This window comes from Physeter macrocephalus, unplaced genomic scaffold, assembly GCF_002837175.3.
Source record: "Physeter macrocephalus isolate SW-GA unplaced genomic scaffold, ASM283717v5 random_389, whole genome shotgun sequence".
In the NCBI taxonomy this organism is placed as follows: Eukaryota; Metazoa; Chordata; class Mammalia; order Artiodactyla; family Physeteridae; genus Physeter; species Physeter macrocephalus.
Window position 1 is genome coordinate 1 of NW_021145675.1, and position 12,953 is coordinate 12,953.

Consider the following 12,953-nt stretch of genomic DNA (forward strand, 5'->3'; position numbering starts at 1 on the left):
CCGAGCAGATCCCAGGCTCAGGGCTCCCACCTTCCTGACTTGATTCGAGGGGGATGCAGCCCTCACAGCTGGAACCCCTGCTCCAGGGAGCCCATGGGGAGGAGGGCGGGGATGCTGCACCGGGGAGGGGCTCAGTGCTGGGCAGAGGGCAGAGCCCTGCCTCCCCCCACCTTCCGCCAGCTCCCCCTGCAGAGTGTGGCCGGGGAACCAGACCTGGACCTTCCCCAGTGCCTTAAGATGGGGGCTGGCGAGGCACGGAGGACAGATGTGAGCTGCTCGCCGCCCTCCGGTGAACCCCTTGGTGTGGCCCGTCATTTTTAAGAGCCACTTCTTGGGCATCTTAGGGCCAGCAGGCAGGAGGCCAGGCTTTCCCTCCCGTCTCAGGGACAGAGTGGTCCGTGAGGCCTGGAGGTCCTTCCCGCCCAGCAGGTCAGCTCTCTCCCTTCACCCCGTGGCCCCCTCTGTGCCCCAGGGTAGGAGGCACACGTGGCCAACACTTGCATCCCTTCTTCCCATGGCAGCACTCAGGGAAAATGCAGTGACTTAATGTCTCCTCTCCGGGTCATAAGGTAACTCCATGTTTAACTTTTTGAGGAACTTCCACACTATTTTCCACAGCAGCTACTCCATTTTACATTTGGAGTGGGGATATTGTTACTCCCACTTTATACCTGTGGAAACTGAGGCTCACAGTGTACAACTTGCCCAAGGTCACAGAGGTGGTGGTGGCACAGCTAGGATTCTGGTCCAAGGCTGGGGCTCCTCTTGGCCAGTGGGTTCTGGAAACCTAAGGCACAGAGTTTAGCTTAGCCCCTCCAATCTCTGCAGGGAGGAGGGGCTGGGAGCGAGGCCGGTGTCTGGCACCAGCACTCCCTCCTGTCCTGGGGTGATGGGCGGCCAGGTGGCAGGTCCCCTGGGCCATCGCCCCTGGCCTGGCTGGCCAGACACCCTCCAGAGCAGTGAGTTGGAGCAGGCAGGTTCACACTGCAGATCTAAGGGGCAGGGAGGGTGCAGAGTCAGGGCTCCCTGGGAGGAGGTCAGCTGACAGCAAGGACACAGACCCGACACCTGGGGACTGGCAGTGAGACTGTGGGCACAGCTGGCCTGGGCTGCTCTGCAGGATGGCTGTGAGCCCCCCCGTGGACCACGACCTGGAGCGTGGGGGAAGCACGCAGCACGGCTGGGCACAGCTGGCTGCTGGCAGCAAGAGGAATGGGAGGAAGGAAGTCCTGCTGGGCGGGCGCCTCCTGGCCTCTCGTCCACCCCCACTGCTCCGGGGCCCCTGGCCCAGATCGGCAGAGGCCTCCCTGAGCTGTTGGGTCCAGGCAGGGGCTTGGCTCACTCCGGGTCCTGGTGGGATCGTGATCTCATGGGTATGCCTCAAGACCCCTTTTCCAAGAGTCTTCACAGTTTCCTTGGAGAACCTGGGCTTTGGGGATATCCATCTGGAGAGTGCTGGCTGCCGGGCTGGACTGTGGCCTGGGTGGCAGCTGGGGTGGTCACCAGAGCTGCCTCTTGAGAGAAGGACGCGTCATACATCAGACTTGGGGCTCTGTGCACAGCTTGGCGGGAGCAGGAAGAGCCAGGAGATGGTCTCTGGGAGCCTGACCAGCACCTGTTCCTCCCAGGACGTGGGGTTCTGGGGGGGCCTGCAATTGGGTGAGATGCTCCCGAGGGCCACCTTCCTTCTGTAGAGGACTCAGGTCCCACCTCCTCAATCCCAAAGGAAGGATGTGGTCTTTCCTTGGACCGGGGTGGAGTGGCCTAAGCAAGCTAGGACCTCAGACAGTGTGGATGGGGTTGGGCTCCCTTGAAAGGTACCTTCCGACCTTGAGAGTGCTTTTTTGCCCTTTGTTTCTGTGGGTCTCCGTTTTCCCATCCCATCTGAGTCTCGCCTTTGAGCTGCCTCCCCTCTGGGTCTGTAAGCACAGCTGCCTGGTGGGACAGTCCTGCTGAAAGGTCTCCAGGGCCCTTCTCTGTGTTTCTGTCCAACTTTCCTCTTCTTTCTCTCAGGCTCTTAGAAGCTCACTCCTTCCCAAACTTCCAGGATCCAGCAAGAAATGGACAAGGCCTGTTTTCCCTGAATGGCACCTGCTTGGGCCAAGGGTAGGGGTCGAGGGTCCCGGTCCCCAGGGGGTGAGGCTGCTGTTCAGGAGTTTCCTGAGTGGGCCTCTTGTGGGCCAGCGAGCAGATGACAGGCAGGAAAACTGGGTTCTCGGCAGAGTGTGGTCACATCCCCAGACAGAGGCCCTTGTCTTGTGCTCTCCTGCTTGGCCACCTCATTCTTAGAGGGTCTTCAGTGCTGTCGCAGCTCTGCCATCTTAGCTGGGGCAGTGTCGGAGCCAGAGGAGGACCAGAGGCCCCCAGATGGCTGGAGGGCCATCCAGTGACATTGCTGGCTGAGGACTGAACCCATAACTTGGCAGCACAGCCGCATCGGTTGGCCTTCTGACAGCCATCCCTTTTTTGGAAAGTGAAATGAGCAAAACTAGGTGATGCCCAGCCTTGGAGAAGGCCTGGATTCCTGACCTCTCGAATTGTAGGATGAGGGCCAGGAGCTCGTTGGACTGGGCTGGTTTCTCTTCTGACAGTGCCAGGGGTGAGGGCTGCATTACAGCCTAGATACTCACCCTGGCTCTCCCAGCACCAGGACGGCCTAGCCAGGAAACGGGTTGTTATGTGGAGTGTGTTCTCTCCCCATTGCTGAGAATGCAGGTGGGCGTGCTCTGCTCTTGGACAGAGGTGGGGAGGGTCAGACCTCTGCCTGGGGCTCCCTGGAGACCCTTGGTTGAGTCTGCCCGAGCTGTGAGAGCAAGAGATGCAGTTGAAGGCAGAGCAGTGAAGGGGCAGGTGCGGGTGGTGGGAGCGGTCAGTGAGCGCGCAGCGGCGTGCGGGTGCTGCTTCTTCCCCTGGGTGGCGCTGTTGAGATCCCGAAGGAGCTGTCAAGGTCAGGTCCCTGTGAACCCGGACCAGTTTGCCGGTTCCCCCTTCTGTTTATGACCGCTGTTTACTCTCTGCTCCCCCTTCTGCCTGTGTAACAGGGTTAGATAATGCCCGCCTTGTGGTAAGTCTCATTTAAGGAAGCATGAAAGAGGTGGTAACTGGAAGATCCTGACACAGAGGTGCTAAAGAAACTTTCATGTCCTTCAGCCCTAGCCTATTATGTCTTTGCCTTTCATCAGTCCTTCTGAAAGCTTTTCTGGAAGGAGGTAGAGCCTTCGTGTCAGGGGGAGGTTGCCAGAAGTCTCATGGTGCAGTTGGTGAGAGAGTCCCGTGACCACACGGAGCTGCAGGGCCAGCAGGGAAACCTCACCTGGGAACCCACTCGCTGTGCAGAAGGGGCCAGTGAGCAGCTTGGTACCACGAGCCCTGGGGCAGTGGTCTCTAAAGAGGAACGTGTGCCTCCAGGGGGCCCGCTAGGTGGTCTAGTGAGAAGAAAACTCTAGAACTTTGGATGATGTCTTGTATGGTTCCCGTTGAACTTACCTGCGTGTATTGTGTGTGTAACAGACTGGCGACTCGTCAGGGCCGTGCGCCTGTGCCGGCAGCACGGTGGGTGAGGGAGGAAGAGCCCCTCTGCTCCTGTCCGGCTCGCTCAGGGAAGGGGTGTGCCAGGCATGTCTGTGCTTCGAGCTCGCGCCTTACTCCTCATGGCATCAGGGTCCTCCCTGAGGGCCTGCCTCATGGAGGCCGTGTGCCTTGTCAGGGCCAGCGGGGGTTGAGTGTTCCCGCCTGAGCGAGTCTGACTCCGGAGAGGGCAGAGGTCGCCAGCCAGAGACGGTTCCGAAGGGCACTGGCACGATGCCGGGGAAGGCCCAGTGTTAGACCCTCTAAAGGGAGCAGGGGCCGGGGCCGGGGCAGGAGTGGGGGGGAGACACACTCATCCGGGGCGGGGGACCCAGGCCACCTCCCTTGTCCGCTGTTCCCGAGGGCCCCCCCTGCCTGGCTGAGGACAACCCACCAAGCTCCCTTTCCAGCTCAGGGGCTGTCCAGGGGCCCCCAAGAGAGAGGCTACCAGGTCACTTCACTCAGCAGGGGCGCTGGGCTTGGCGTGGGTGTGGCCCCTTCTCACGTCCCCACCTGGGGGGCACTTCGGAGACGGGACACACTTTGAACACGCAGCAAGGGTGCGTGCTCTTGCCCCGTTGTGGGCTCACGGCCGGCCCTCCTGCCCTGCCACCTCCATTCTGAGCTGGGCCCAAGGAGGACAGGCTGATCCCAGAGGCCCCCCACAGAAAGGCTTCTGGGAGCCAGGAAGCTTAGTCCTTCCCCTGCGGTGGCCCAGCGAGCCCGCGGCCGCATCGGGGCCACAACTCTGGGAACCCAGTGCCCCTTGGGTCTGGCTCCTGGGGTCGGCCCCAGGGAATAAGAAGGGAGGTGGCGGTGGGTCAGAAGAGCTCGGCCCCCCCCCTCCTCTGCTGGCAGGTGGGAGGGAGAGAGGGGGCACGGACGAGGCAGCCCCCAGCCCAGCAGCCACCATTGCCTCTTCTCCCTGCTGCTCCTCCGGGACCTGGGAATTGCCGGGCGCTTGGAGAGGGCTCCGTGGGGCAGCTGCCCTGGAGGTGGAGGTGGGAGTCGGAACTGGGGCTCGCCTCCCTGTGAGAGCCCTCAGCGGGCTCTTTGCACCGGTGTGGTGGCACCCATGGCCACCTGCCTCCTCCCCATAAGCCTCCTTGTGTTTGGGGGAGGTCCTCACCCTTCCCCTCAGTAGGAACTTCTTAAAACCATCTTCTCTTATTTTGGGGCTTCTCTCCCTAATATCAGTGTCTAATAGCTTAGCTGATAGAAAAGAGGGGGGAAGTTATTATCTGTTCCGCCCTGGCCAGGCAGCCTGGCAGTGTTCCTCACGGGCAGCCCTGGAGGGTGGCCTGCCTGCCCCACAGCCCGCCTTCAAGATGTGCTTCTCTGTGGCCCCCTCCTTGCCTCTGAAAGTAGCCTTGCTATTTTGAAGCCACCTCCTCCGGAGCTTTTCTCCCTGCTTTCTGGGATCAGTCGCCCTCTGAGGCCAGGCTCCTGGCTGCCTCTGTCGTCCCAGCTGTCTTAAAGGAGCGTCTCCTGCCTGTCCCCACCCCCAGCCCCCCGCCCTCCTCCAGGACTAGCTGGGCTGTTGTTCTCCAGTGGGAAGGAACGTCCAGCTGGAGATCCTCTGAGAAGAGCAGGCCTGTCACCGCTCCTTCCTGGGGATGGGTCGGTAGGAAGGCGGGCTGTGAGGGCCGGGCCGAGGCAGCGTACACCCTGTCCTCTGCTGTAATCAGCTGTCGGCACAGCTGTGAGAGGTCCAGGTGACCGAGGAGAAGAGGGAGGTTCAGAAAGGACATGGGAAGCAGGGACCCCCCCCTGCTGCCTTCCTCTGCCCCCGGGGTGACGGACTCCCTGCCCCATCTTCTTCCCCTCGCAGCCCACAACCCTCCCTCAGGGCACCATCAACATGAACCAGTGCACAGACGTGGTGGATGGCGAGGGCCGCACGGGCCAGAAGTTCTCCCTGTGCATTCTGACCCCCGAGAAGGAGCACTTCATCCGGGCAGAGACCAAGGAGATCATCAGCGGGTGAGTTTGCTCTGCACGTCTTGGGAAGAGGTGCCCCCAACTGCCAGCAGCTCCTCGGACCAGGCCTCCTAGGCACGACGGCTGGCGTTGCCCTCACTTTCTGCCCCCGTGTCTCCTTTTCCGAGTCCCTCTCTCCACCCACACTGGCCTCACCCCCCACCCACCTTTGCTTCATCCCCATGTGCACACACTGGCCAGGCCGTCCCTGCACGTCCCGCTCCCCCAGCGGCCTCCCTCTGCTGGCGCTGGCGCCTCTTCCCAGCCTCTCTCTGGGCTCCCATTCTCACTGCGCTCCAACCGTCTGTCACTCGGCCAGGCCACGAGGGGCTCAGGTTCCAGAGCGCATCCGACCTCGCCTCCCTCCTGCCTGAAAGCCCCTGGGGCCCTTCTCAGCCCCGCAGCCTCGCCCCCACCGCCCTGTCCCTCCTTGCTGAGCTGCTTGTCGCCGCACGCCCCCTGCTGCCTCTCCCCAGCTCCTCGCCTTCGTTCCCGCCCTCCCCCCGGTCTGCAGCGACCCTCCGTCCTCCAAGCCGTGAGGTCTCTGGGAAGCCCTCCCCTGCGAGGCGTGTGGCTCCGTCAGCTGGCGCTCCTAAAGGGTGGGGCTTGTCCAAGTGTGTGTCGTCCTCCTCCACCAGCAGCAGGCCCTCGAGTGGAGGCCTGGGTCTCCCTCGTGTGCCCCGTGCCTGCCTATGGGAGTCACCGCAGGGTGACCTCACACACTGCCTTCCTCAGCTGAGTGGAAGGGACAGAGTTCTGGGCCACCCACTCCCCCAGCATGTCTTGGCAAGAGGCTTGGGGAAGCCCTAGGAAGTAGAGGGGCCCAGATTTTCAGGCAGCCAGTAGGCCAGCGGGCTGAGCTCCGTGCTCTGAGCCCTGCCACATCTGCCTTCTGGGGAGCCCTGCTCCTGGGGCACCTGCCACCAGTCCTGTGCGCCCAGCCACACACGGTACGTGACACGGTACGTGACATGGTACATGACAGCGAGCAGGTGCCCCGGCCCCGCCGGGAGCTCGGGTGCTGGGTCATGAAGAATCCCGTTGTCCTTTAAGGTGAAAAGGAAAAAAGTGAACCAGAGGGGTTGGGGGACTGGGCTGATTATTACAGCACAGAAGACAGGGAATTAGAATGTCAGACACTTTGCTTTCAACAGATGTAAGGCTGCTGAGAGCCCTGGCCTGGGGTTCAGGGCCTCAGCTGCAGCCTGCCCAAGGCTGCTGAGTGAGAAAGTGAGAGCGTGGCCAGGAGACCCTGTTTCTGCTGAGGTGGGCGTGGAGCAGAGGCCAGACTTGTGCTGCCAAGGGGCTCAGAGGCCCCCTCCTGGGTGCCAGCTCACCCCAAGTCCTCTTCCCCTGGGCAGAGGCAGGTTTGTGGTTCTGACTCTAAGGCCTAACAGAAGGACCACTTTCACTGCTTCTCCTTAATCCTCATCTTAGAACCTCGTGGTTTAAGAGTGTAAAGGGTTTTACAAGCCCTCGTTCTGCGGCTGGGAGACTGAGGCCCCGGAAATGAAGGGAGCCTAATCACTCCAGGCGTGAGTGACAGCACGGAGCCATTTGCACGTCCTGGTTCACACTTGCTGCCATGGCCTTGTCTGGCAGGCACGCCTGGCCGAGGTTCCATTGCCCAACTGGATTCCTTGAGGAGATCTCTTCCCCGCCACTCGGGAGCTGGGTCCTAGGGAGGGGTCTGGGTGACGTTGGATGGGAAAGGGGTGTCTGAGGTCCCCAGGACAACGGGGAGCATGTGAGCTGGGGCCCAGGTCAGTGATGTAGTGGCATGCCACGTGGTCTCTGGCCTCTCTGATGGGACCTCCGTCAGGCACTTGGCAGGGTCCTCGGCTCAGTCCCTGAGCCCCTTTCCCGCGGTCACTTCTGTATGCATGTACAGGGCCTGCCATTCCTGTGCAGCGTGGGTAGACAAGGTCATTAGCGGGCGAGATACCAGCTGTGTGCCCTGGGGGTCCTGAGGCTGGAGCCTGGTGTCGTGGCTTGGTGGCGAACCCAGAGCCGGAGCCAGTTACCTGACACTCTTCCCCTTCCCTCATCCTGGGCTGGGCCTCGCTGCTTCCTGCCCAGTACGAGCGCTCCTGCAACCCTGGGCAGCAGCTTCCTCGTCGTCCCCATCCGCGGGGACGTGGCCTCCTCAGGGAGTCGCCTGGGGCAGCGTGCCCTGGGGACAGACTGTGTCTGCATCTTCTGTCCCTCCTCTGCCCTGCCCTTGGTCTCCTGGGTCTGAGCGCCTGGCAAGGCTCCTTGCTGGGTAACCTCATCTGTGGGCTCTGGGGCCCCCACATGGGTCCCTAAAGAGGTGCTTGACTTCAAGGGAGAGGAGTAGAGAACAGTCCCTTCAGCCTTCTTTCCGGGGTCTTCTCTGAATGGAGACCCCCGAACGGCCAGAGGCAGCCGCGTCTGTCCCAGAGCTGATGGCGAGTCTCTTTCCCTGTCCCCTCACAGCAGGAGGTGCCGCTCCACCTGGCTCTTCAGAGGAGGTGGGGTTTGGCAGGAGTTGGCAAGGGGGCTCTTCAGTGCCCCTGGAGGGACTGGGTCCCAGCTGCCCCTCTGCTCCACACCGCTGCCTTTGAGCTCTGCCCCCGGAGTTGAGGAGCCCCTCTCGCGTGCCCCTGGCACCCGTCTGCCCCCGGAGTTGAGGAGCCCCTCTCCCGTGCCCCTGGCTCCCGCATCCACGCCAGCCGCGTGCCTTCGCCCCGCGCACTCATCTCTTTCCTGGGCGTATTTTAACGTCTGTAACCCATCTGGGTAACATCAGACACATCCTGCTGGGCTGCTATGAGGAACCCCAGTATGGGGGACACGGCCCATTATCTGTGCCTGGACTGGGCATCCCCCAGCCTCTGGCCACGGCTCCGCTGAGCGGGGCAGGCCGGGCCCACCCTCGCCCTGCGCTCCATCCCTGAGTCCCCGGGAGCTCCACTTAGTCAGCAGCGTAGCCGCGGTGCAGATCTTCTCTCCTTTCCCGTGAGGCCCTGTCCTGCGAGGTGCACGGGTTTGCCCGGCTCGTTAGTGTTGCCATTCAAGAGCGACTGGGCCAGCAGACAGGGGCTCCGGGCACCCCGAAGGCTCTGCCCCTCCCTGCCACGACCCCCGCTCCTGGGGCCCTGCGGGATGAGGTGACTTTGCCGAGCAGTCTCTCCTCCCCTCCCCTCCCCGGTAAAGCTTGAAGAGGGGCCCTCTGCAGGCGTGGTTCCTTGGTGTGACCTTCCCAAAGGAAATTCAGCCCCCGTGGCAAGCTAGAAAGCACCAGGTCTCTTAACCCCAAAAGCACCTGAACTCCTTAGGTTACCTGAAGGAGGGCCTTGGAGAGTCTGCTCGTCTGCTGCTATGCAGATTCATTCGTGGCCTCCTTTCTTGCTTCGAGGACCCCAGGCGCAGGTCCTGTGCCTCAGGTCTGCACAGTGCAGGGACTGTTCATTCTCTCAGCACACTGAGAATCCCCTGCTCTCGCTGGGCTAGGCCTCACCTCGGATGCTGGGATGCCCCACACCCCATCCTGCCCTCCCAGCTGCCAGCTGTCAGCAGCACAACCAGCGCAGCCCCCGAGGCTGTCCCAGAAGGCGTCTGTGACCAGCCCCCACCCCGCCCCCCTCCCCTGCAAATTAAAGAAGCACCTCTGAGAACTAAAAACCACAGCCCTTCTCCCTGCCCCAGGCTTGGGGTGCTGGTCATCGCTGCAGCCAGGGCCCTGACCGTGCAGACCCTGCCTTGTACAGCAGCTCAGCCAGCGCCACCAGGTCGTCAGCCTAGGCTGGCAGCAGGCCCAACACGGACCCTGGGGTTCTGGGAAGAAGTGGCCCAGTGTCTCCTGCAGTACCTTCCCCTGTGGAGAAAGCACTGGGGCTGCCCCTCGCCACCACACCTCCTTCTTTCCCCTTCCTCCAACCTTCCCAGCTATTACGAAGCTCCGGTGAGGCAAGCAGTGGTCATGTCACGGCCTAATCCAGCCCCTGGCGTCAGAGACCAGGAGACCTAAGCCCAGAGGCCTGGGAGCCACCTGGGGTCATGGTTTGAGGGTAGCAGAGCCAGTTGTGAATCCACGCCTCCTGCCTCAGTCCCTGTTCTTTCCACGCTCCCCCGGCCTTCCCTGCCGCTGGTCCAGCATGTGGGCCCTGGTATGGGTCCCTAGGCAGGTCTGCTGGGCCTTCCCCCAAACCGAGGTGCCCAGCGCCCTCACTGTGCAAGTTGGGCCCAGAGGTGGGTGAATGAGTCTGGGAGGTCAGCTGCGCAGCCCCCTGAAGTGACCCGCTGTGGGGAAGTTCAGTAGCAGACTCCTGGGTTCCTTCCTCGAGTGGAGTCCGGGCCCCAGAGAAAGGTCAGTAATAGAAACAGTGCTGAGTCCTCGCCGGGGGCCTGCGCTCAGGCCTCCCGCTGCACCAGGGTGGAGCCCGCCCCGTCTCCAGGCCAGCAGGGCACTCCCCACCTGCACTGTGGTCGCCGTGGGGTCAGCGCCTGGCTGTGGCCTCGGCTCGGTCTGTGCTCCTCCCACTGCGCTGCTGGGCTTCCTGCCCCGGCGGTGACAGCTCTCGTCTGAGCGGTGCTCTGCCTTGCTCTGGTGCCTGGAGGCTGGGTGGGCACGGCGGAGTCCTGGCCCCTGAGAGCAGGGTCTGACTGGCGCTCTCCCCTCTTTCCCCAGGTGGCTGGAGATGCTCACGGTCTATCCCAGGACCAACAAGCAGAACCAGAAGAAGAAGCGGAAGGTGGAGCCCCCCACACCACAGGTGAGGGCGGGGCTGCCAGCTGGCGTCCCCTTGGTGGAACTGGGGCAAAGAGAGTGCGCCCTAGGAGGTTGGGGGGCTTCAGGACCCAGCCTAGAATAGGGCGCAAGGGAAAGGGGTCACGTCAGGGGTGAGGTGGCCATCAGCCCTGGGGTCCTTTCCTTCCTTCTGTTGGTCTGTGAGCTGCACACTCCTCTCCGAGCCACAGGGCAGGACCCCTACTGGGAGAGGGTGGCCTGCTGTGGAGCTGCCCCCAGAGGCATCCACCCCGCAGTCGGGGTTCTCAGCAGTAGCACAGTGCGTGTCCCTCCCCCGACCGTCCTGCCAGCTGCTGGGGAGCCAGGAGCATGCCGGGAGGAAAGGTTTCAGCTCAGCTCCACTTCCCACACAGAGGTGATTCTTCAGACAGCGGGCTGAACAGGGGGGCTGGGCAGGGGGGTCCTAGAGTGTCCCGGCCAAGTGAGGGGCTCTTGGGGGACCCCGCTTCTGCTCTGGGCTGACCGTAAATGGAAGACACTGGCACTGGCCTTGATTTTGTGCCTCTGCCTCAGATCCCGTGAGACCAGAGTGCGAGGTGGCTGGGGTGGTCCCACCAGGTCCAGCCCTTCCCTCCCTGGCTGGCCTGTAGGGGCTCAGGGCACTGGAGGGATTCAGGGACTCACTGAGCTGATGTGCAAAATGGGCCTGTTGAAGTCCAGTTCTCGGCTTCCCATGTGCGTGGAAGGAAGTGCTGGGCCCGTCCTGGGTGCTCAGTGCAGCTGACCCTGGAACAACACGGGCTTGAGCTCTGTGGGCCCACTTTATGTGGGTTGTTTTCAATAGTAAATCCTGCAGGACTACACGGTCCACGGTTGGTTGAACCCGTGGACGTGGAGCCGCGGACATGGAGGAACCGCGGATACTGTAAGTCGTGCTGGATATTTGACCGCTCAGAGGGGCAGCGCCCCAACCCCCTGCTTGTTCAAAGGGCCAACTGTACCTGTGATTCCTTTCCTCTCTGTCCCAAACTTTTCTGTTACTCAGTGCTCTTGCCTTGCCTGATTGAGCCTCACAGCACCCCTGAGAGCGAACAGGATGGTGATCAGGGGTCCCACGGGCATCTCGCAAGCCCCAGAGCCTGACAGCCCTCCCGTGGAGAACCTGGCTACCCTCTGGGGCTCATCAGTCCCTGCTGGCTCCTCTGGGCTTCCCTGAGTGACAGAGGTCTGGGCAGGAGAGGGAGGTGTGTGCTGGCCTGGGTCCCCTTTCTCCTGCACGCCCCCTCAGACTCCCCTGGCACACCTGCCCTGGGCTGCTGCACAGGCCCTCCTGCTGATGGAGTGTGGCCCCGGCGTGCTCTCAGCCGACGGTCCTGTCTGCCCTGTGTGCCCGCCCTCCCTGAAGGGTCCCAGGCCAGCATCCCCTTGGAAGGTAGTGTCCCTGGCAGGAAGTCGGCAAAATGGAATTGCACTCGTTCCTAGAGACGGAAAGTGGAGCTTCCTGCTGGGGAACAGCAGACACACAGGCAAATCCCCCAAAGCTTCCTGATTTGAGAGGAAACCCCAGGCGGAGTAAGGGTGTTCAGGGTTCCATTGCGTTTCCATAGCGATGCCTTGGAAACAGTGTTGGAGCAGAGCTCCTGCCTCCAAATAAGGCAAATACACGTACAGGAGGCACTTTCAAACAGGCCGGGGAATTTGGTTGTGTCCCTGCTTCCCAGTTGTCCCTTCCCCTGTGACATCCTCTCCCCCCAAATGCTGCTTCACATTTTGGGTTGGTAGCAGGAGCCACGTGATTGCAGGGTGGGGAGATCACCCACTTCCCCGAGGGTCCCTTAGAGCCCAGGGTACTGAGGTCCCAGCCTCCTCTGCTCGGCCTCTGGCAGGGTCTCTCTTCTGCCCTGGCTCCCCTGAGCATCCCCTTCAAGGCCGCTGATTTCTGGAAGCTGTGAGCCTTCATCAGGGACAAGCCCCTGTCCGTCAGTCTCGTGGAGGGCTGTGGGGCCTGTCCAGAGGAGACTTGGGTCCGGGGGGCGGGGGAGGGTCTCTGGGCAGGCCTCCCCTCGGCAGCTCAAGATGGAGCTGTGGGGAAAGCCTAATGCCTTAGGGGCCCCCGTAGAGACAAGAACCCAAGACGCCATACCTAGCCTTTTTCTCATGGCCCTGGAGTTTGGGATCAAACCAGCTGGGGGCTGGAGGTGTCCCTTTGCTGCACCCCACGCTCTAGGAACTCAGGCGGGCAGGGGAGCCCAGGGTCCTGTTTCGAGGAGGGTGTTCAGGCATTTGGGAGTTGGGGCCTTGGAGCGCACAGGCACCCCTCAGACATGAGGGAGGATGAGGATTGGGCTGTGGGGGAGAGCAGACATCCTCTCTGCCGGGGGCGGGGGTCCCAGCAGAGCCCAGGGCAGTGTGGGAGACAGGCTGACCCTGACCAGAGTCTCCGAAGCTGGAGCCTGAGAGGCACAGGCTCCCAGGAGCTGCTTCTTGCTCAGCCTGTTTGAGGAAAGACTTCCTGGTAACGAGGTGCCTAGAGAGGAGGAGTGATCATCCACTCAGGGTGTGACCAGCGGCCCGTACCTCCCTCTCCCCAAAGCCCAGAGCTGGGACATGGGTGAGGCCGGGGGCCATGTGTCTCCCAGCCCCGTGTGCAGGCCAGGGGCTCGGATCGTTGGGCAGAGCCCTGGGAGGCTGGATC

At 62.3% G+C, this 12,953-nt stretch overlaps 1 protein-coding gene across 8 annotated transcripts in view; it reads left to right on the top strand.

Annotated features, from left to right (window-relative positions):
- Positions 1–5,375: 5,375 nt before the first annotated feature.
- LOC102994000 (myosin phosphatase Rho-interacting protein) overlaps positions 5,376–12,953 on the top strand; it is a 48,406-nt gene continuing 40,828 nt past the window's right edge. For 5 of the 8 annotated variants that reach the window (XM_055082961.1, XM_055082960.1, XM_055082959.1 and 2 more), the window contains exons 1-2: positions 5,376–5,550; positions 10,199–10,283. In XM_055082961.1, coding sequence (XP_054938936.1) covers positions 5,429–5,550; positions 10,199–10,283 — 207 coding nt within the window. In that variant the 5' untranslated portion in view covers positions 5,376–5,428. The remainder of the gene's footprint in view (positions 5,551–10,198; positions 10,284–12,953) is intronic. The other 3 variants (XM_028485427.2, XM_028485426.2, XM_028485428.2) reach the window with 1 other exon arrangement.